Source organism: Carcharodon carcharias, chromosome 13 (assembly GCF_017639515.1).
Source record: "Carcharodon carcharias isolate sCarCar2 chromosome 13, sCarCar2.pri, whole genome shotgun sequence".
Taxonomy (NCBI): domain Eukaryota; kingdom Metazoa; phylum Chordata; class Chondrichthyes; order Lamniformes; family Lamnidae; genus Carcharodon; species Carcharodon carcharias.
In genome coordinates, this window is record NC_054479.1 from 81,241,655 (window position 1) to 81,264,578 (window position 22,924).

At 40.7% G+C, this 22,924-nt stretch overlaps 1 protein-coding gene across 3 annotated transcripts in view; it reads right to left on the reverse strand.

Moving 5' to 3' along the window:
* Nucleotides 1-3,053: 3,053 nt before the first annotated feature.
* Nucleotides 3,054-22,924, reverse strand: part of nedd1 (NEDD1 gamma-tubulin ring complex targeting factor) — a 63,994-nt gene continuing 44,123 nt past the window's right edge. For 2 of the 3 annotated variants that reach the window (XM_041202674.1, XM_041202673.1), the window contains exons 13-16: nt 15,405-15,546; nt 8,550-8,703; nt 8,198-8,264; nt 3,054-4,467 (exon numbers count right to left, since the gene is read on the reverse strand). In XM_041202674.1, the coding sequence (XP_041058608.1) occupies nt 4,363-4,467; nt 8,198-8,264; nt 8,550-8,703; nt 15,405-15,546 (468 nt within the window). In that variant the 3' untranslated portion in view covers nt 3,054-4,362. Of the gene's footprint in view, nt 4,468-8,197; nt 8,265-8,549; nt 8,704-15,404; nt 15,547-22,924 lie in introns of those variants that run through there. The other variant, XM_041202675.1, reaches the window with a different exon arrangement.

The following is a 22,924-nucleotide window of genomic DNA, read 5'->3' on the forward strand; positions in this document are numbered from 1 at the left end:
CACCAAATGTGTCCTTACATCCTGCAAGACCAGTCCTATCCTAGGCATCTCAAAGGATAAGCCAATCACTTACTCTAGTTGCATTTCATTGATTACAAACGTACTTAAAATTATTTCAAAAATTAACTAAATGATTTACAATCTCATATTAGCAACTGGATTTTCAGGAAGGATCTGATGATTCGGAAGTTAATGTTCAAGAAATTAATAGGAATTTTGATACCTGGGCTGAAAACCACGGACTGAGGTGAAAGCAAAAATAGATTGGTCTTGGGTAACAGTAAACTTACTGACAAACCTCTACACTCGCCATTAAGTTGTAACATCTTTGAGATTAGCTATTCCAAGAATAAAATGAATTAAAGTCCTATTAAGAGGGGTGGAAGTTACAGTAAAAATGAGTTATTCAATGATTCTCTGAGGCTTGACATTTTCAGAACAAATATGCAGGTGGGGGTTGTGGTGAACAAAGGCTGTCCAGGACAACCTGCTGGAGTTGAAAAGTGAGAATGTGGCATGACTAAAAGGTGAAGTTCAGGCCTACTTTTAGCTGAAATAGAACCTTTTACTGATCACGAGGCCCTTTCATCAAGTGCAGTACTTCTTTTGTGACTTTCACACCCAGTTAAAACATCTCTGGTGCCCATAGCTACCATGCATCCCATGTTATCATCTCAACATCTTTTTTAATTTTAATGGGCATGAGATGTCCCATTATTTTTGGTGCAACCTAGCATTCAGTTCAAATTGTATCTCGGTGGCTTTGGAAGTTACTTCCACGTTTCATTGCCCACAGCTTCACCATAACCTCTGATTTTGGGAGGTGGCTGGCCTTGTGAAATTGGAAATGTTCCTACAATTGTAATTTCTCTAAACTAATAATACAGCTGTCAGAGGTAGTTCCTCAATGAATGGTCAGCCAGCATAAGTGAATCAGTAATCCTGGAAAATTGCAGAGCATTATAAGAGGCAGTACAGGAAATTTTTTCTCTGTGGCTCTGGTGGTCTTACGTGTTCCCTGGGTTTGTCTATTCTCTGAGCTAAAAGGCCCTCTCCCTACCAGCAGTAATGTGGGTGACGCAGACTTAAGCATTTAGGAATCAGAGATGATCTGTTCTACCTTAGATTTCTATCTGGGTGTTATCCTAAATCTGTTGAGGTGCAACCGTAATTGGGTAATTTTTTGCATAAGCGTTACCCAGTCACTTTGCTAAAGAAACTATTTATACTTCAATTGCACTTCAAGAATATACCAATCTCTTGAGCTAGCTTTTTCCGGAACAACCAACACCTTATTTTATGCTGTAAAGTTACTTTTCTTTTTTACAATGGAATTCTGTCAAAACATCTGTGACAGAATGTCTTAGTGGGAAAGGCTGTCAAACAATGTAGGACCTATATCCAAAGAAAGAACTTGCACATTTATAAAGCACTTTATCACATTCTCAAGGCATCCCAAAACCTTTCACAATTAATTGCTGTGCACAGTAAGGGTTCCAAATAACAAATGAGATGAATGACCAGTTAATCTGCTTTTAGAGATATTGAAATTAATCGGGACACGAGAATTGGCTAATCTTGAGAAGTGGACCTTGGACCTCTGCCTGCTGATCAGGCCCTAACTCCTATAACCAAAGTTTCTGCAAACACTAGGTGGGACCTGGCCTCCATTTAGCACATAGGCTTGATCTCAATCCATACCACGAACACCGTTCTCACTGACATCAACTGGTTCATTTTCAAATCATTCCATGGTCTCACTACATCTTACCACTGCAATTTTCTACAGTCCTACATGCTGACATTACCTTCCAATCTCAACTCTGTCCTACTTTGCTTCCTCACTCTTTCCCACCATTGGTGTCAGGAACTTGGGCCATCATTTTCCCGCACTCAAAATCTTTGCCACTTTCAAAAGCCAAATCAAAACTCACCTCACAGTCCACACTTTGTCACCTCCTGTGACATATCTCCGTCATCCTGCACGGCGCCTTCTGGTCTCCTGTAAAGCTCCTTGAAAAGTGTCAGCCTTGGTTCAGAGCGTAGCACTCTTGCCCAAATCAGAAGAATGCAGGCTCAAGCCCCAATTCAGAGGCTTTTGTGCAATACTGAGGGAATGCTGCAGTGTCATAGGTGCTTCATTTCAGGAAAAAATGTTAAACCCCCTCTGCCTGTTCAACTGGGCATAAAAGATCCCATGGCATTAATTGAAGAATAGCAGAATTCTTTTGGGATCCTGGCCAATGTTCATTCCTCAACCAAAACTGAAAACCTATGATCTGATTCTTTATCCCATTGCTTTTTTAGGAGTTTGCTCACAAGAATTAGGAGCAGGAATAGGGCATGTGGCCCCTCAAGCCTGCTCTAGCATTTGATAAGATCATAGCTGATTACAGTCTCAACATCATTTTCCTGTCCGTCCCCCATAGCCCTCGGCTCCATGGTCAATCAAGAATCTACCTAACTCAGCTTTGAAAACATTCAATGACCAGCCTCCACTGCTCTCTGAAGAGAATTCCAAAGACTCTCAAACCTCAGAGGAAAAGCTCGAAACGGACTCGAAATATTAATTCTGTTTTTCTCTCCACAGATGCTGTTAGACCTGCTGAGTTTTTCCAGCACTTTCTGCTTTTGTTTGAGAAAAAACTTATCCTTATCTCAGTCTTCATGGGTGACCTCTAGCTTTTGAACCGTGCGCCTAGTTCTTGACTCCGTCGCAAGTGGAACATTCTCTCAGCATCTGAAATAAAATGCAGCAAAAATTTCTCAAGCTCTACAAAATTCTCACTTCATCAGTTTTAATTTCTGCCAATGTCCGGCTGAGTACTGAACTAAGTTTCTGAGCAGCCAGGATACAAATCTCAAACTAAAAATACAGCAAGTCATTGAACACGACTAATGTTCAAATTTTCCATCTTGTTTAAAAACTGTTTTTCTTAGCCTCTCCAATTTAAAATATTTTATACAGCTTTGGATATGTTTAAATGCACAATGTAGTAACCTATAGCTTAATCTCTCCGAAAAATAAATATTTGGTAACTGATTGTTAAAAATAGGAGTGCAATAGCTTTAATCAGCTTTTATCAAAACATCCAACAAGTAATAAACTCGATTTCCCTCTGAAATGTCCTAACAATGCGGTATATCATATTAAAAACACAAAATACGCACTGCTTAGCAGCTTTCAACTCTTCCAAGATGCATGTGATTATTAAATCCAAGTTTTCTTTTGTCAAAATATTTTAATGATCGATCACGTGTAGGATGATTTTCCTTGCTGCAGTAGCAAAAATTTTAACAGCACCCGAGTATTTAAAAATACACCAAAAGTTTATCGATATATTTATTGCTTAACATGTTTGATATAGTATATTTTCCATCAAAAATATACTGCAATTTAATTGTTAATTCAAAAACCAAATCCACACAGGAATTCTTTTATAAAATTGAAGTGCTACAACAGTGTGTAAGGTTCCATATAAACAATTACTTAATTCTAGACAACTGTTGCATATCAGGCCAAGCAAGGACAGTAAATTGGAGTAACTGGCTTACTGCTGTCTGATCAACCTACTTCCTTCAAAAACCCACTAGTTCTTAAAAAAGGCACTTAAGACCATCCTTTCAGCAATGATGCAGTATTTTTAAATTTAGTTTCACTTCTCCAGAATCCTGAAAATACTGCTTACACCAGAAACAGATATAAAACAAGGTAAAGCAGTATCTTTTGTAAGTACAAGAAAAACTCAAAGATATCACTGACAAGCAATCCCAATTTAAGGATCCGAACAGATATGGCGATTGTTGTTGTAGGACAAAAACATAAAATCATAAAAGTAGAATCTATAATAGAAAACGCCTCATCTAAAACAATCTCTACTCAGAACTGTTCTTTTCCTGGAGTGATATTTTCATTCACTAATTTATTTTAAGAAATTCCAGGACAGCAGAATTTGACTAAATGCATATCTAATCCAATCTTTGTTCTGATTCATATACTGAATTTCAATGGGATCCTTATTCATTCGCATTATATAGGAGCCTTGATTAAAGCATACTCCTTGGAAGATCAGCTAGACATCCATCAGAATTCAGCTGTTTCGCCTCTGAAAATTCTGCTAGTTATAGATCTTCAATGCTTTTGTTCCAACCATTTTAGTGGAATGGTATTAGTTCATTTTAGAACAAAGGCTGACTAATATCAGGAACTTTCCTGTTTTACAAAACATTTAACATGTTAACTATTTTGAAACAGTTTGAAATCAGTGTCCACCATCTGGGTCTTCCTTGCTGCAAGAAGCTATTGCTTCTTCTCATCAGAATGAAACACTCTTGCTGCAGTGAGTGCTCAGAAATGTACTATTAAAATGTTGCACGCAGTCTTTTATTCTCTTCTCGTAATCTCTCATTTTCTGACACCAAAGCTTCATTAACAGAATATTTTTCAAGTAAACCATGGATTTCATTCTGAAAGGAAAATGTGATATTTAAGTCAAGTTTACATAAGAAACCCACTGCAAAAAAACAAATTAAATAGAGACTAAGATAAGTGATATAGTTATAAAGTAAAGCATAGTTTAAACAACTGAGATTTCTTGGAAAATGAAGTTTATTCCCTCAGTACCATTCCTTTCATTTTCCACTTCACTTTGTAGTTCCTGTGTTCTAATATTTTGCCGTGCCTCTCTACTTTATTTCCCCTGAAGTTCATTTGGAGGAGGCTGAACTCCATGCTCAGTAAGATGGATGAAAGCAATGCTGGGGAACAAATACATCATTCAATTTTATCTACCATGTCAACATCAAGTCCCCACAAAGCCATAATATAGCCAACTCCAGACCAAGGCTCCCTTCACTCAAACTTAGGAAACGCTCTCTATTGCACCACTCTAATGTTCGTATTTCTCCCCATCTCCCAAGGCATTAATCCCTTGCTAATGTGCAGTTCCACAGTCACTGACATCCTTCATTGCCTTACCATGCAAGTGCCAACAGGTTAAATGAGCATAGGGCAGGCCATCAAAGCCACACCCAATCCTGCATTCATCAGGCAGGCATACATGAGATGTGGGGGGCGGGGTCAATGGTTAGCAATCGCTTGATCTTTCCTCTTCCTAACCCAAAGATACTGAAGGCAATTGTACGATGGCCTCGCCCAAACTACAGCACAACTGTTTGGTAGGAGAATTATTCAGAACATTAGCTTTGAAGACTGGCATGTGTCATTTTTTTTTTTTGTTCTTACTGTCTTTCATTGTATAACTGTAATTTCAGCTTTCTTTAGGTAAAGTGAAATGCTGCAATATGGGTCATATTTTGCTCAACTTCAAAAACCATACACAAATTGCATTCAGAGCTTTAACTACAAAAAGACAATTTGTGGGTTTCAGATTGATTCAGCTTTTTAAAAGATTGTGTAAACAATATTTAAAATATTGTGTTAAGCAAAAAATAAATCTGGTTAATGTGCGCTGGCAAGCATTCTTTAGGAAAACATCCCTGTTTTTGCAAAGGAGAGATAATGTGATTGGAATCTCATGATGGAGAAAGGTTGCTGACAGCAAGGGTGAGATGGCAAAATAAAACAGTGATGGTCCTTTGTGGAAATTCGAAGTAAAAACTAATTCGACTCCTGTAGCACTTAACTCGCGTCATTCCAGAAATTTATTTGCAACTTCAAATTTAATCCAAAGAAAGCACCTGTTAAAAAGTAAAACAGTCCAACATTGATCAACTGAGTTCAACACCTGAAATAAAGAGAAAATGCTGCAAATATTCAGCAGGCCATTTGTGCAAACAGAAACAGTTAACTTTTCAGGTCAATGACCTTTCAACAGAGCTGTAGTCAAATACAGAGGCCAAGAAAGGGGAGGAAAGGACAAAAGAAAAGAAAGACAAAAGGGCAGAGGACAATCACAAAAGGATTGATGGCCCATGGCAATAGGAACTAGTAATGGAACAAAGTAAAAGTTCAGAGGAGCTGTAAATGGCAACAGCAGAACCATTACCCAGCACCTGATGTCTGAAACTGCTGAACGCCTAGTACAGCGCCTTGTACAAATTCACCCAATTTCAGTACTATTACCCTACTCTTGTCCCCAGCACAACAGTTTCTGGATTCCCTCATATAAGTCTGGCCTACATGTGACTCCAGGCCCACAGCAATGTGGTTGACTCTTAAATGCCCTCTGAAATGGCCTAGCAAGCCACTCTGTTGTACCAACCCACTACAAGGTCTAAAAGGAATGAAACCGGATGGGCCACATGATATTGACTTAGGCACCAGAAATGACATCAGCAAACTCAGCCCTGCCAACACTGCGAAGTCCTCCTTACTAAGGTCATGGAGCTAGTGCCAAAATTGGGAGAGCTGTCTCACAGGTAATCAAGCAACAGCCTGACATAGTCATCCTCACGGAATCATACCTCACAGATAATGTCTGTCAAGAAACTATCATATTTTTCCCAGTATTATTGTGGGATATTTTAAAGCAAGCTTTTGTGTATGTGTGTGTATGTTTCTGTATCTGTGGTTAATTTAGTTAAACTAGAGACGATTAGACTATAAGGTTTATATTATTAAAGAAGTGAGGTGTAAAACAGGCATTTGAAATGGAGATGAGTAAAGCTAGGGTGAGGTCAACAGATAACAGTGTGAATGAAGTTTGCATTTTTAGATAAGTGGAAAAGGTGTTTGATTTTCAAAGGGACCTGATAAGATTTTTACAACTGACAAGATAAATAAGGCAAGGTTCTAACAATTTTTCCCAAAAGTGCTGGCCATAATGAGAACATGAAAGATTTTTATATTCTAGGAAAAATAACTTTTAAAGGCAAGTGGAAACAATGGGATTTACAGACCAAAAGGGGAGAAATATATTTAAAGAAGGATGGAAGGCTAAGAGAGGTGTGGCTGTGTGAGATCTTGAAAGCTGCACCGTGTGAAACAGACTTGGGGAAAAAGCCTCTAGCCAACCTGCAGAAGTTTACTGTTCCAATAACTGAAATTGTGTTAAGCACCTTTGGAAGTCCATTGACCAGTGGGTGCTTGTGGTAGTATTGCTGGATGACTTTATTAGCTTGGAACCTATTTGGACTGTTGCCTTAAAGGGCGTATGTAGATGGGAATCTGGTTAAGTAGAAATTTTGGGAACTGTTATACTCTGTAACTGTAATCTTGTGTGTGTTTAAGTTTGTTCTTCTTTTGTTAATAAACGCTTTAATTTAATCTCTAAAGGTGGTAGTGGACTCATTACCTTTGATTTCAGTGCACAAGCCTTCTCGTAATTAATACAAATTGCAAAATCGTTGTGATAGCGTGGCCAAGTTTCCCTTGTAGAGATGGTCAGCGTAGCAAGTGCTGCCTGCCACATCATAACATGTCCTTGACATCACCATCACCATTCCTGGATATATCCTGTTCCACCAGCAAGACAGACCCAGCAGAGGTGGCAACACGGTGATATACAGTTGGGAGAGAGTTGCCCTGGTCCTCAACATCGACTCCGGACCACATGAAGTCTCATGGCATCAGATCAAACATGGGCAAGGAAACCCCCTGCTGATCACCATATACCATCCCCCTCAGCTGATGAATCAGCTGTTCCACGTTGAACACCACTTGGAGGAAGCACTGAGGGTAGCTAGGGCGCAGAATGTACTCTGGGTGAGGGACTTCAATACCCATCACCACGGGGGACTGGGTAGCACCACGACTGACCGAGCTGGCTGAGTCCTAAAGGACATAGCTGCCAGGCTGGGTCTGTGGCAGGTGGTGAGGGAACCAACAAGAGGGAAAAACCTACTTGACCTCATCCTCACCAATCTTCCTGTTGCAGAGGCATCTGTCCATGATAGTATCGGTAGGAGTGACCACTGCACAGACCTTGTGGCGACAAAGTCCCGTCTTACCATTTCTGGACCATTTCAGATTCAAGAGTTTGATCTTCACCATGGTTCTGCACAGAGGCATGCTGAAATCACCTGCACTCTTCAATAGTTTCATGCAGCCCTAGGAATATTTTCACAGTTTCCCACTGACAGGTCAATATAGTCATTCTCAACAATCACTGCGGGGAGTTCAGTCACTAGTGCAATTACCTTCAACTGCATCTTGTACTACCAAGATAAACTAATCTATTCAACATGCTATAACACTAGAAATAAAGGACAGAACAGTTCAACTATTGTTGAATACCTGTTGGATTTGGAATTGCTTGATCATCTCCAGCTGCAAGTTTACAATGTCTCGATGCCACGCATCTCTGGGTTAAATAAAAAGAAACTTCAGAATTTCAGTTCCATAATTTGACAGAGTATGCAGAGTTTTAAGCATTTCTAGAGTGAAACAGAAAAAGGCAAACAATAGCTAAAATAACTAGCTTCTTTATCTCTTTTCTTTTTAAAAACACTGAATGTCAAGTCTCTAATAATAAAAAGTACAGATTTACTTCTGGTTTCATCCAAACAACTCTGAAAAACAGAAGAAAATAGGTTCGTCTTTCTAAAAAAGATTTTTTGCAAGATTTTTTAGTCTCAACATTCCTTACTTGTAATCCTCCAAGGTTTCTTGTATTATGGTCCTAACTAACTGAATTTGAACAGATGTTAATTGTTGCCCAATGTCATCATTTCCAAAAGTATCCACAATTTTGTCAGCCAGCTTCGGAATTCCTGCTGATGTAGGCATTGTCAACTTAACACCTGTTGAACAAGCACAAACGCAATCACTGATCTGAACATTTTACAATTTTCCTTACAAGTGGCAGAACTTGCACTCTGCAGTGACATATTAAAACTCTGGCATATGGAATATAATTGTGTCTAACTATTTGATAGTTCATTAAACAAAATGTATTAAAAGCTTTGGTCCTTACTTTGTCATCCTTATATATATTTCAGTTTAACCTTTGGGTAACTTTCCAAACTCTTGGTTGAATTAAAGTTCTTTGATAAATTAATGGAGAGGGTTGATGAGGATGGTGCCCTTGACATGTTTATGGACTTTCAAATGGCATTTGACAGAATAACACATAGGCTTCAATCTTGCTAACAAGCCTATCAAATTGAGTGGACTGCAGCAGCATGGATACAAAATTAGATAAAGGATAGAAAGCAGAGACTGGTTTTCCAAACTACAGGGCGTATGCATTGGTGTCCCTCACTGATTAGCATCAAGACCATTTACTCTTTCTGATATATATTAATGGTCTGGGCTTGGGTACATAACGCATAATTTCAAAGTTTGCAGGTCACACTCGACTCAAATGTAGTAAATGGTGAGGAGGAAAGTAACAGACTTCAGGAGGAAACAGATTGGTGAAATGCACAGACACATAGCAGATGAAATGTAACAAAAATAAGTGTGACGTGATACATTTTGCTTGGGAGAATGAGGAGAGGCAATACAAATCAAATGGTACAATTTTAAAACTAGTACAGGAACAGAAGGCACCTGGGGGTTTTTGAAGGTGGCAGGACAAACTCAGAAGGCTGTGAAGAAACATTTGGAATCCTTGGTTTTATTAATAGATGCTTAAAGTACAAAAACAAGGAATTATGACAAATCTTTGTGAAGCATTGGTTAGGCTCCAGCTGGAGAAGTGTATTCAATTCTGGATGCCACACTTTAGAAAGGCCTTAGACAAGGTGCAGATGTTTATTAGAATGGTACCAGGGATGAGGGACTTCAGTTATGCAGACAGACTACAGCATCTGGGAAGAACTCAGATGTTTCCACATAGTGAATTATTATCTGAAATGCACTACATGAAAGGATGGTGAAAGCAGATTCAATAGTAACTTTCAAAAGGGAATTGGATAAATACTTGAAAGGAAAAAAAATGAGAGCTATGGGGGAAGTACAGGGGAGTGAGACTAACTAGACAATTCTACCAAAGATAAAAGCAAAGAACTGCAGATGCTGGAAATCCAAAACAAAAACAAAAATACCTGGAAAAACTCAGTAGGTCTGGCAGCATCGGTGGAGAAGAGCACAGTTGATGTTTCGAGTCCTCATGACCCTTCAACAGAACTAAGTAAAAATAGGAAAGGGGTGAAAAATAAGCTGTTTTGGGGCGGGGGGGCTGGGACAAGAGGAGCTGGATAGAGGGCCAGTGATTGGTGGAGATAACCTTTTTGGTTATTTCCACCTATCACTGGCCCTTTACAACTGTGCTCTTCTCCACCGATGCTGCCACACCTGCTGACTTCTACCAAAGAGTCAGCACAGACATGACAGGCCAAACAGCCTCTTTCTGTGCTTTATCATTCTATTTAAGTAATTTATAAACAGGAAACCCAAAATTAAACTCTCAGCAAGTTTCATGACCCTGCTTCTGGTAAATTTCACTAAAAACACGAAGTTTTATTTTATCTAAGGGCCACTACATCATGTAGGCTGCAAAGTCTAACTGATATTAATGAAACACTGGGATTCTTAGAGGTCTCTAAGTAGACAGCTGCTGTTGAACCAAACAGATACTAATGAAGAGACTGGCTCTATGATTACATGTTCCAGCACTTTTCTTTGAAAAGAAACATGAGTCAAACAAAACTGATTGAGAAATAAATTGCAAACTTGACATACTGGTTTTATCGACAGCCCTTTGTTAAGTGTTCGGCTCACTAGAGTGTTTGTATGAAAAGCTATTATCTTTCTGGTGAAAGCTGTCGTGTCCAAATAGCAAAATAAATTATTTAGAATTGGAAAACTAGTGTCTCTCTTGATTCTGAGCATTTCACACCTAAAATGAGAGGAGGAAATCCCTAGTTTCTCAATAATGATTAAAGCTGTATTATTGAACTCTACCCTGAAAGTATATAGCATTCCTTCATAGAGTAATGCAATCAATGGCATGTTGGAATTGCATTTCCCTTTTAATTTCCCTACACATAGGATCACAGTCACTAAAGTAAGTCTACCTACGCAGAAGCCTTGCTGTGCATCTTGTAGCACCTTTGGCCTGGTCTCACAATGTGCCTCTTGTTCTCACTTCAATTACTCTATCCTTCCCAACATATGACAGAATTTTTCCGTTTAAATCTCCCTTCAGTAATCTTCAGATGTTTCATCAATGACCCTCTTCCATCATAAGGTCAGAAGTAGGGAGTCGAGGATGACTGTGCAATGTTCAGCACCATTGGCGACTCCTTAGATACTGAAGCAGTGTGTCTCCATATGCAGCATGATCTGGACAATATTCAGGCTGGGGCTGGTAAGTAGCAAGTAACATTCATGCCACATATGTGCCAGGCAATGACTATCTCCAACAAAAGAGAATCGAACCATTGGCCCATGACATTCAATGGCATTACCATCGCTGAATCTCCTACGATCAACATTGAGGATAAAACTATGGGTGGGGGAAGAGGGGAGGACGAGCTCCAGGCATGACAAAGCAGAGCTAAGAAAGGAACCCATTGCTGGACATGATCAGCTGCATAGAGAGCAGGACAAACCAAAGGTAACCCCAATGAGCTGGAGGAGAACAGAGGAGAGGCTTTGGAGGACATCATTGGTCAACCATATCAAAGGCTGCAAAGGGATAAGAAACCAGTCACACAGCATATTATTTGTTTCAGTGCTGTGACAGGGCTAGAATCTGATTCAAACTGAGCTGCAGGAAAGGTCGGCAAGCATTTGGTCGACTACAACACATTCAAGGACTTGAGATGGAAGAGGGGTTGAAGTTGGGGCAGAAATTTGCATAGGGGGAAGGGTTAAGGGTGGGCTGAGGGTGGGGGGGGTGGAATTATGACAGATTTGAAAGGAAGGGATGTTGTTGAGAAGGAATGGGGTTATCAGGAGGAGAAGTTGTAAGGGATTGGAGCTCGGTAACCTTTTATTTTTAACTGAAAAGCCTTTCTTTAAAAAAATTGCCATAAGTGAAAACTTCTCAGAGCCTCAAGACAAAAATAAAGAATGAAGTAAAGGTATAAGTGTACATTAAGAGGAAAAAAACTAATGTAATGATGACATGAACTGACAGATGGTCTTCCTTTAGCTGCTGGAGTGGGCTGAGTTGTACTGGCAGATAACAGAATGAGTCTTCTAAAATACTACTCTCTTTAATTTCAAAACACTGCTTCAATATGTTGAATGAGAGACTCTGGAATATGTTGAGCACTTCCCATGTCTTGGCAACCAACTCTTTCAAAAGGCCATAATTGACGAGGAGATTCAACACTGGGTCAGCTCTGCCGGCACAGCTTTCTACAAACTAAGGAACATTATGCACTTATGTGCCAGGAGTAATAAACCATTATTTTTGTTTTCAAAGTTGAATCTTGATGCGACCCAAATCTTAAATTTGCCTTTGACTTTATTAACTTTCTTCTGGAAAATCATAAAGGAATATTTTCTTTTACTTCAAAATGGATATTTTAAGCAAAGGTTTGGAGTTTTGCTAACTTGCTGCAGTGAGTTTAATGCACCTTATTATTTGAACATGTTGAATTTTAAAATTCATTAAGATATAAAGTCCATGAAAGATACTATATATATTTCTGGATTAGTTAAATCACATCTTGGGCTAACTAATGCAATGATGACATGAACTGGTAGAGAGGCTTTCTTTAGCTGCTGGGGTGGACTGAGTTGCACTGGCAGATAACAGAATGAATCTTCTAAAATACTACACTTTTTTATTTCAAAATGCTGTTGTAAAACATATGCTGAAGGAAATACACTAGGATATGTTGAGCACTACCCATACCTCGGCAGCCATCTCTCTCAAAAGGCCATCAGTAATGAGCAAATCCAACATGGGATCAGGCGTGCCAGCTCAGCCTTCTACAAACTACAACAACGCATCTTTGACAACAAAGACCTCCACAAGTCAATAAAAGTCCCAGGGAACAAAGCAATTGTCATCACCACACTCCAGTGCTGCACCAAGATGTAGCCTGTGTATCAGTGACATATAAGAACGAGAGAGAAATTCCATCAGCAATGCCTCTGCCACATCCTCTGGATTCATCTGGGGAACCGTCAAACAAACTCTAACGTCCTTCTTGACTGGGCACCATGTCCAGATGGCCAAAAAGCGTCTCCCCACCAGATCTTGTTTTCTCAATTCTCAAATGGCCAATGTACCAGGGGAGGACAAAGAAAATGCTTCAAAGACACTATGAAACTCTCCTTGAAGTTCAGCAGCATTACATTAATGACTAGGAGGAGCTTGCTGCAATGGTTCAAAATGACAACGACCTGTCCATCAAGCTGCATCACGCTTTGAGTCACAACGTCTCAATGATGAGGCAGAGCAGTGACAGAGAAGGAAAGAAAAGGAAGCAAATCCTGCACTCTGGACCTCACTACCTTGTTGGACGTTCTGCCGTATGTGCTTGAAGATCTGAGGATCAAGAATTGGCCTGTTCAGTCACAGGAAGGCCCATGGCAGAAACTCGCAACCCTGAGTAGGCATCACTTTCGAATTGAGGTACACTAAGTCCTCACTTAATGTTGTAATTGTGTTCCTGAAAATGGCGACTTTAAGTGAAACGACTTTAAGCAAATCATGTTTTCCCAAAAAAAAAATGAAGTAAAAGCTGTAGTTAGGTTCTGTAGGATCTTCCTCACCACCAAAAAAACATGGAAAACATTATATCTTTAAGTTGAAATATTTTACATTGCTAAATTCCTATATTGGTAAATGAAATAACGTTTAAAATAAGCGTAAAAATATTTAAATAATGTGACACAGAACCTCCTGCTTGCTGCCAACCCTGCTTCACCACACATCCCACTTTCTTGACCCTCTTAGACATTGTGGACCCTTTCTCTTGCCAACCTTCTGACGTGCAGCCTGTGCTGCTCTCTGACTCACCCTCTCACCATCCTTGCTCTCGCTGAACCTCCTGCTCGTCACTTCCCTGTCCTGAACCCTCGCTGTGAGCAAGGGCTCTGGACATGAGCGGTGAGACGCAGGAGGAACAGCATCAAATTGCAGGAGATAAGTTCTCTTCAAGTAGTTTGTGATCAGCTTGACCTTTTTTTGATCGGAAATCTCTCTTTTCAGCCTCTCCGAGGTCTTAAAGCCACCAGAAATGGTTCATGAGCAGAGCGAGTGGAGGTAAAGTAAGCAAGGTCTCTACCCTGCTGGTTTTACTGCAGTAGAGAAGAGTTGTGTCCCAGCCTGGTGTCCCAAAGATATTCAATCCATTGTTGAATAAATTGACTCATTGTCAGGATCAAGAAACTGTTAACCAGGAGATCTCTGATCAAAAAGGGGTGAAGCTCCTGCAACTCTAAGCTGTTTGTCCTGCCTCTCATTTCCAGAGCCCACGCTCACAGCAATGGTCCAGTAGAGGGAAGTGATGAGCAGGAGAGTCAGGGAACAGGGAGGCCACAATTCGGAGGGCCAGTAGTAAGAGGGTGGGTTAGGGAGCGGGAGACACCTCAAGTCGGAGGGTCGGCAGCAATATAGTGGGCTAGGGAGTGGGAAAGGCTGCTCCAAAATGTCGCTGATTGAGTCACGCAGCCCTCTGTCAGACTGGTGCAAAACAACGTTAAAATGAATCTTGCAATGCTAAACGAGAATACAGGACCATTAAGTGACAGTGTTAAAGTGAAACAACGTCAAACAGGGTCTTAATGTACAATGATATGCAAAATATTCCCATAGGAGCAGAAACATTGATTCCTAAATGTTACCAAATCTTTACAAATCGTTAGTATAAACAACACTAAACAGGAGCTGCAAACGGATGTTAAAGAAGCCCACAGGGCTCCGGTGCTGCAGATTGCCAATTCCTGGAATAGGATGTACATCTCATGGATGAGATGACCTTGGAGGGATGCCCTTTTTCAGTTATATATGTGGCAAAAGAGCAGGGAGGTGGATTAATGGAATAACTCTTTAAAACACAATTGGCCATATGGTCTCTGATCCTATGTTTTGATTTACAATAGGGAAGATTATAGGACAAGTGTCACTTCTACCGACATTGAAACCTTTAAATAAATTACAGGCTGCTACATTGATTGCACAGGGTCGACGATGTTAACAACCGAAAAACAGCAGTGAAAACTGAGTGCTGCTGTGCGGATTAAGCTGCAAGTTAAGTCCATTGTAATTTGGATTAAGGCAAGATTTTTGAAACGCTACTTATATTAAGACGTGAGGGGAAACCACACAAAACTCTCAGTTTTTAAGTAGATTACAGTTTAAAAGAGTGAACCATACATAAGCAGGCCTTATGTAAAAGTGCATTAAAATCTTCTCATCAAACTAAAATTGTTCGGTTTTCAAAAAATCAATTTCGCTCTTTCAATCTCCCTGATATACCTTTATACTCTGTGCCTATTAAATTCATAGAACATATAGCACAGAAATAGGCCATTCAATCCATCCTGTCATGCCTTTTGGAACTAGTACAAATATAGATCAGTGACTGCTCACCAGATGTAGAGGTCTCCTGCTCTGGAGATTCCTGAGGAAACGGAAATTCTCTTCCTTTTCTTTCACATACATCAGGTGTTTTCACCATGGAAGATGTTAGAGGTGTCCCCAAGGTCCCACAATCAGCAACAGAAGAGTTTAACTTTGTAAACATATTGAAACCATGAACAAATTAACATCTTAACATTTAAAGCCTTTGAGAACTGAAGCGAGATTTCAAAATAAAAACAAAAACATGTTTCATTATATTCATTTATACTAACATTCATGGTTTTATATATTTTTCTTTTTCAGTATTTACAATATTCATGCAAGCTACATAGTCGACTGTATTGAGGTTCTGGACAAAGCTATACATATTGAATACTAAACAGGGCTAGTCATATTATGGGTTAAAGATCTGTATTCATTTCAGTCCTAACAGTTTTAAAAAAAAGTATTTTTAAAAAGGATAATAAATCCAGCTAAGGATATGAATACATTTCAAGCTAAATATATTTACGGCAAATAGGATCACAATAGATAAGGAACATAGGAACAGCTGTTAACCATTCAACCTCTACAGCCTGTTACTGAACTCAATGAGAGATCATAGCTTGGCTCACCACCTTGGCTGTGTATTTTTATATCTTTGGGAAGCAAAATCTGATCAGTCTCATTTAAAATTATTAATTGGGGTTGAGCGTTCCACACTTTTACCACACTTTGTGAAAAAAGTATTTCCTAACTTCTCTCTAAAATAACCAGGCTCTGATTTTAAGGTTATTTCCCCTAAGCCTAGACCCCCCCACCAGCAGAAAAAAAATCTTATCTAACCTCTCAATTCGTCTCAAAATTCTAAAAGCTTCAATCAATTCCCCTTCAACTGTCTACATTCTAGGGAATACAAGCCTAGTTCATGTAGTCTCACTTCAATCAAACCCTTGGAGTCCATGTTGGTGAATCTGCACTGTATAAGTCCTTTCTAAAGTGTGGTGCCCATAACTGTACTCAGTCCTCTAGATGGGATCTATCCAGGGCTTTGTTTAGCTGTAACAGAATTTCATCCCTTTTACACTCTTGACTTCTAAATAGAAAGGTCAACATTTCATTAGCTTTTCAGATTGTTTTTGTACCTTATTTACATTTGTGTACAACCACCTAAATATCTTTGGGCCTCAACTGTTTCACCTTTTAATATTCAGATGTATTCTTTAGTAAAAATGAATGACTTCACACTTGCCTGCACTGAAATCCATCTACCACAGTTTTGCCTATCAATCTCTTTGTAATGTTATGCTTCCAACTACACTTCTGACTATTCTGGGGAAGTGGTGGCATAGTGGTATTGTCACTGGACTGATATTCCAGGGTAATGTTCTGGGGACCTGGGTTCAAATCACCAGATGGTGAAATTTGAACTAAAGGTCTGATGATGACCATAAAGTCATTGCTGTAATAAACAGTTCTGAAGAAGAATCATACGGACTTGAAACGTGGTCTTTCTCTCCACAGAAGCTATCAGACCTGCTGAATTTTTCCAGCAATTTTTGTTTTTTGTTTCAGATTTCCAGCATCCGCAGTATTTTGCTTTCATCGTTGTAATAAACCCATCTGATTCACTAATGCCCTTTAGGGAAGGAAATCTGCCGTCCTTACCTGGTCTGGCCTACATGTGACTCCAGACCCACAGCAATGTGGTTAATGAGGACAATTAGGCATGGACAATAAATACTGGCCAGCAATGCCCACGTCCCATGAATGGATAAATAAAAAAACCACCATTCTTTTGTGCCATTGGCAATCTTGGATAAAAAGCAGCTCTGAAGAAGAGTCATACGGACTTGAAATGTTAACTCTGTTTCTTCTCCAGATGCCGAGATGCTGACCCAGGCCTGCTGAGTGTACCAGCATTTTGTTTTTATTTCAGATTTACAGCATCTGCAGTATTTGGCTTTAATAAAAGTCTCACTAATATGTTATGCAAGTTATTAATAGTGTAAATCGTTGAGGCCTCAGCACAGATTCTTTTGGGACAGCACTAATCACTTCCCTCCAATTCGAGTGCAAACCTATTGTCCCTGTTGTTTTCAAACACCTAAACAATCTCCTAACCAGGTCAATAGTTTGCCCTCTATTTTATGAACCTTAATTTTAGGTAACAGTCTGTTCCGTGGAACCTTACTGAATGTGTTCTGGAAGTCCAAAAACAGTACATTGAGATATTACCCTGCTTAGAACTTTAGTCACTTTCTCAAAAAATTCGATTTGCTTCATTAGACACAACCATCCCTTCACAAATCTATTTTAAGCTCTCTGCAATCAGCTCAAATTGCTGAGTGCCCAGTCACTCTGTCCTTAATTATACATTCCAATAACTTCCCACAAGAGATGTTAGACTAACAGGTCAAAAGTTCACTGATTTCTTTCTCTCTCACCCTTTAAAAATAATGAAATTACATCTGCAAATTTCCATTCTAAAGAGACATTTCTGAATCGCATACGCTTTGAATTGTGTCTGACGCACCTCCAATTTCTTCACCTACTTCCTTTTAAATCATTTGTTTTCATGATAGAAAACACAAAACATGCTCTGGAAACAGTGAGAATGGGGAATTTTAAAGAAAATAGTAAAGAATTAGTCCTGGGGAAGTTAATGGGACTAAAATCTGTCAAACCCTCTGGACCCAATGGTTTACATTCTAGAGTTTTAAAAGAGGTAGCTGCAGAGATAGTGAATGAATTGGCTTAAATTTCCAGAATTTATAGAATTGGAAAATAGAAAATGCAGTGCACTATTTAAGAAATGAGACACAAGAGGAGATTACAAGGAAGTTAGCCTGAAATCAGTAGTAGGGAAAATACTAGAATATTCTTAGAGACATGGTAACAAGGCACTTTGGTAAGTTTGCGCTGATGCTTCCCAAAGGGAAATCATGTTTGACAAATCTAGTAGAGTTTTTTCTGGGGGGCTGCAACTAGTAGCATGGATAAGGGGAAACAGCGCATTTCGCTTTTCAAAAAGCATTCAATAAGATGCCATCACAAGAGATTATTACACATAGTTATGGCTCATTGGATTAAGGGTAATATATTATCATGGCTAAGGATTGGTGAATGGACAGAAGGCAGAATAAATGGATCATTTAGTCACATGGCAGTACAGAACTTGAGTATTGTTGAAAGAGAGACATGCTGTTGCAGCGTTTCCTCTTGCACACATCAAGACATTGCTATAGAGAATGAACCAGGCAACCATATAGTTTAATTTAAAAAGGCACAATGCCTGGATATTCCTTTTGCCTGCAGGGGACAAGGTCCTTGTATATGAATATATGTAGCCTCTAGCGAGCATAAGTGACCTACATTGTAAGCCCAACTGATAATCTTAAGTTGATTGTGTCGCTGGGTTCCTACAACATGAAAAGGAATCCAACTTTATGTTCAAACCTTAATCCTTATTGCTATTTTAAAAAAAAGTTGAACAATTAAGATGGCTGCTACAAGTCACCTGATCACAGGGTTGGCCCTTTGCCTGGGAGCTTTCCCCAGGAGTTAAGGACAAAAGAATTCTTCTGAGTTTCTGGAATGTCACATCTCATTATGCCTAGGTGGTTACTAACAGATTCATATAGGGAGGCAATGGTATAGTGCTGTTGTCACTGGACTAGTAATCGAGAAACCCAGGGTTTGAATCCCTACATGACAGAAGGTGGAGTTTGAATTCAATAAAAATCTGGAATTAAAAGTAAAAATGATGACCATAAAACCATTGTCGATTGTTGTAAAAACGCCTCTAGTTCAGTAATGCCCTTTAGGGAAGGAAATCTGCCATTCTCACCTGATCTGGCCTACATGTGACTCCAGATCCACAGTAATGTGGTTGACTGTTAAATGCCCTCTGAAATGGCCCAGCAAGCCATTCAGTTGTAACAAAACGGTACAAAGCCAATAAAAAGGAATGAAACCGGATGCACCACCCAGCATCAACCCAAGCACCAGAACGACAATGGCAAAATCATCCTCGTCGACCCTGCAAAGTCCTCCTTACTAACATCTGGGGGCCTGTGTCTCAGGCTAGTCAAGCAACAGCCTGCCATAGTCATACGAGATCATGTCCCAACCATAGAGGTATACAATTGGGAAGGACTTGCCCTGGGAGTCCTCAACATTGACTCTGGACCCCATAAAGCCTCATGGCATCAAGTCAAACATGGGCAAGGAAACCTCCTGCTGATTATCACGTACCACCACCCACACCCCCCCTCCCCCCCACCTTCAGCTGATGAACCAGTGCTCCTTCACATACACCACTTGGAGGGAGCACTGAGGGTGGCAAGGACGCAGAATGTACTCAGTTGGGGGACTTCAACATCCATCACTAAGAGTGGCTCGGAAGCAGCACCACAGACTGAGCTGGCTGAGTCCTAAAGGACATAGCTGCTAGGCTGGGTCGGCAGCAGGTGGTGAGGGAACCAACAAGAGGGAAAAGCATACTGAAGTCATCTTCACCAACCTGCCTGTTGCAGATACACCTGCCCATGACAGTCAGTATCGATAGGAGTGGCCACCGCACAGTCCTTGTGGAGACAAAATACCATCTTCACACCATGTTGTGTGGCACTACCACCATGCCAAATGGGATAGATTTCAAACATTTCTAGCAACTTAAGACTGGGCATCCTTGACATGCTGTGGGCCATTAGCAGCAGCAAAATTGTACTCAACCACAATCTGTAACTTCAGGGCCTGGCATGTCCCCCACCTACCATTACCACCAAGCCAGGGGATCAACCCTGGTTCAATGAAGAGTACAGGAGGGCATGCCAGGAGCAGCACCAGGCATACCTAAAAATGAGGTGTTAGCCTGGTGAGTTACAACACAGGACTACTTGTGTGCCAAATAGCATAAGCAGCAAGTGATAGACAGAGCTAAGCAATCCCACAACCAACGGATCAGATCTAAGCTTTCCAGTCCTGTCACATCCAGTCATCAACGATGGTGGGCAAGTAAACAACTCACTGGAGGTGGCGGCTCCATAAATATCCCAATCCTCAATGAAGCAAGAGCTCAGCACATCAGTGCAAAAGATAAGGCTGACGCATTCGCAACAATCTTTGGCCAGAAGTGCCTAGTGGATGGTCCATTTGGCCGCCTCTGGAGGTCCCCAGCATCACAGATGCCAGTCTTCAGCCAATTTGATTCACTCCGGCTGAAGGCACTGGATATTGCAAAGGCTATGGGCCTTGACAATATTCTGGCAATAGTACTGAAGACTTGTGCTGCAGAACTTGCTGCACCCCTAGCCAAGCTGTTCCAGTACAGCTACAACACTGGCATCTACCCGGCCATGTGGAAAATTGCCCAGGTATGTCCTATATACAAAAAGCAGGGCAGACTCAACCCGGCCAATTACTGCCCTATTAGCCTACTCTCCATCATCAAGGGGTCATCATCAGTGCTATCAAGTGGCACTTGCTTAGCAATAACCTGCTCAATATCACAATTTGGGTTCCACCAGGGCCACTTAGCTTCTGGCCTCATTAAAGCCTTGGTTCAAACATGGATAAAAGGGCTGAACTCAAGGTGAGTTGAGAGTGACTGCTCTTGACATTAAGACAGCATTTGACAGAGTGTGACATCAAGAAGCCCTGGCAAAACTGGAATCAATGGGAATCAGGGGGAAAACTCTTCACTGGTTGGAGTCATACCTAGCACACAGGAAGATGGCTGTGGTTGTTGGAGGTCAATCAGCTCAGCTCCAGGACATCACTGCAGGAGTTCCTCAGGATAGTGTCCTCAACCCAACCATCTTCAGCTGCTTTATCAATGACCTTCCTTCCATAAGGTCAGACGTGAGGATGTTCACAGATAAGTGCACAATGTTCAGCACTATTCATGGCTCCTCAGGTCCTAGAGCAGTCCATGTCCAAATGCAGCAAAACCTGGACAATATCCAGGCTAGAGCAGACAAATGGCAGGTAACATTCGTGCCACACAAGTTCCGAGCAATGACCACCTCCGACAAGAGAAAATCTAATCATCACCCCTTGACATTCAATTACATTGCCATCACTGAATGCCCCACTATCAACATCCTAGACGTTACCATTGATCAGAAACTGAGCTGGACCAGCTATATAAATACTGTGTCTACAAAAGGTCACAGGCTCGGAATCCTGCAGCGACTAGCTCACTTGCTGACTCCCCAAAGCCTGTCGACCCCTACAAGTCAGGAGTGTGGTGGAATACTCTCCACTTGCCTGGATGAGTGTAGCTCCAGCAACACTTAAAGCTTGACACCATCCAAGGCAAAGCAGCCCATTTGATTGGCACCCCACTTACAAACATTCACTCCCTCCACCACTGATGCACAGTAGCAGCAGTGTGTACCATCTACGAGATGCACTGCAGAAACTCACCAAAGTTTCCTAGACAGCATCTTCCAAACCTACGACTGCTACCATCTAGAAGGACAAGGGCAGCAGACACATGGGAACACCACCACCCAGAAGTTCCCCTCCAAGGCACTCACCATCCTGACTTGGAAATATATTGCTGTTCCTTCACTGTCGCTGGGTCAAAATCCTGGAACCCCCCTCCCTAACAGCACTGTGGTGTGCCTGTACCACGCTGACTGCAGAGATTCAAGCAAGTAGCTCACCACCACCTTCTCGAGGACAATTAGGGATGTGCAATAATTGCTGGTCAAGCCAGCGATAGCCACTTCTCATGATTGAATAAAACAAAATCAGAGGGTTTGGAAAAACACGCTACCACCTGGTCTTTAAAAGACAAATAGAAAACATCTTCTGTTTACAGATAGGTGGTAAGAGGAAATCTTACCTCTGTTTCACTGTCTCTAGCTCCTATCCATAACAGTGCAATTCTTAGCACACCTGGCATTGTTCAGCAGGTGCTGCATTCATGGAATCACATCTAACATTAGACATTATAGTCTGAGTTTTGCAAGCACAGGTTGGTTGAGTACTATCAGTATTCTGCAGACAGCCAAAGGGATGAGCTGGTTGATACAATCTGCCAGTTGTTGGGACATACGGACTATGTAACTGGCATCGTACTGGCACTGAAATTCACACAGCACATTATTTATTTGTGTGGTAGGCAAAAAGTCTTTTTGTCTTGACAGCAACAGCCTGTTAGTGGAGAATACTATTCATGTTGCTACTGTATAGTGGCAGCGTGAAACTGCTATTTTCACCTATTGCTCAAATTTTTAAGATACTTTATCCTTCCAAGATAATTTCAGGTAGATGGGACACTTTGTAGGTGCAAAAGTGACATCCTGAGGCCCATTCCTGATTATGCAAGATACATTGCGAGCAACGGTCTGATTGTGGTAGCCATTATCCTGCAGGATAACTTTGATGCACCCCATTTTGGCATTAAGCTTGCACAGCATGCAAATGGCTCAGGCCTTATTCACATTATTGCTGATGAGGTTGATCTTATAGCTCATGGAACTGTAGGAACCCCAACGTGTATATTGACCAAAGTAGGCTTGTGGTAGACAGAAGAA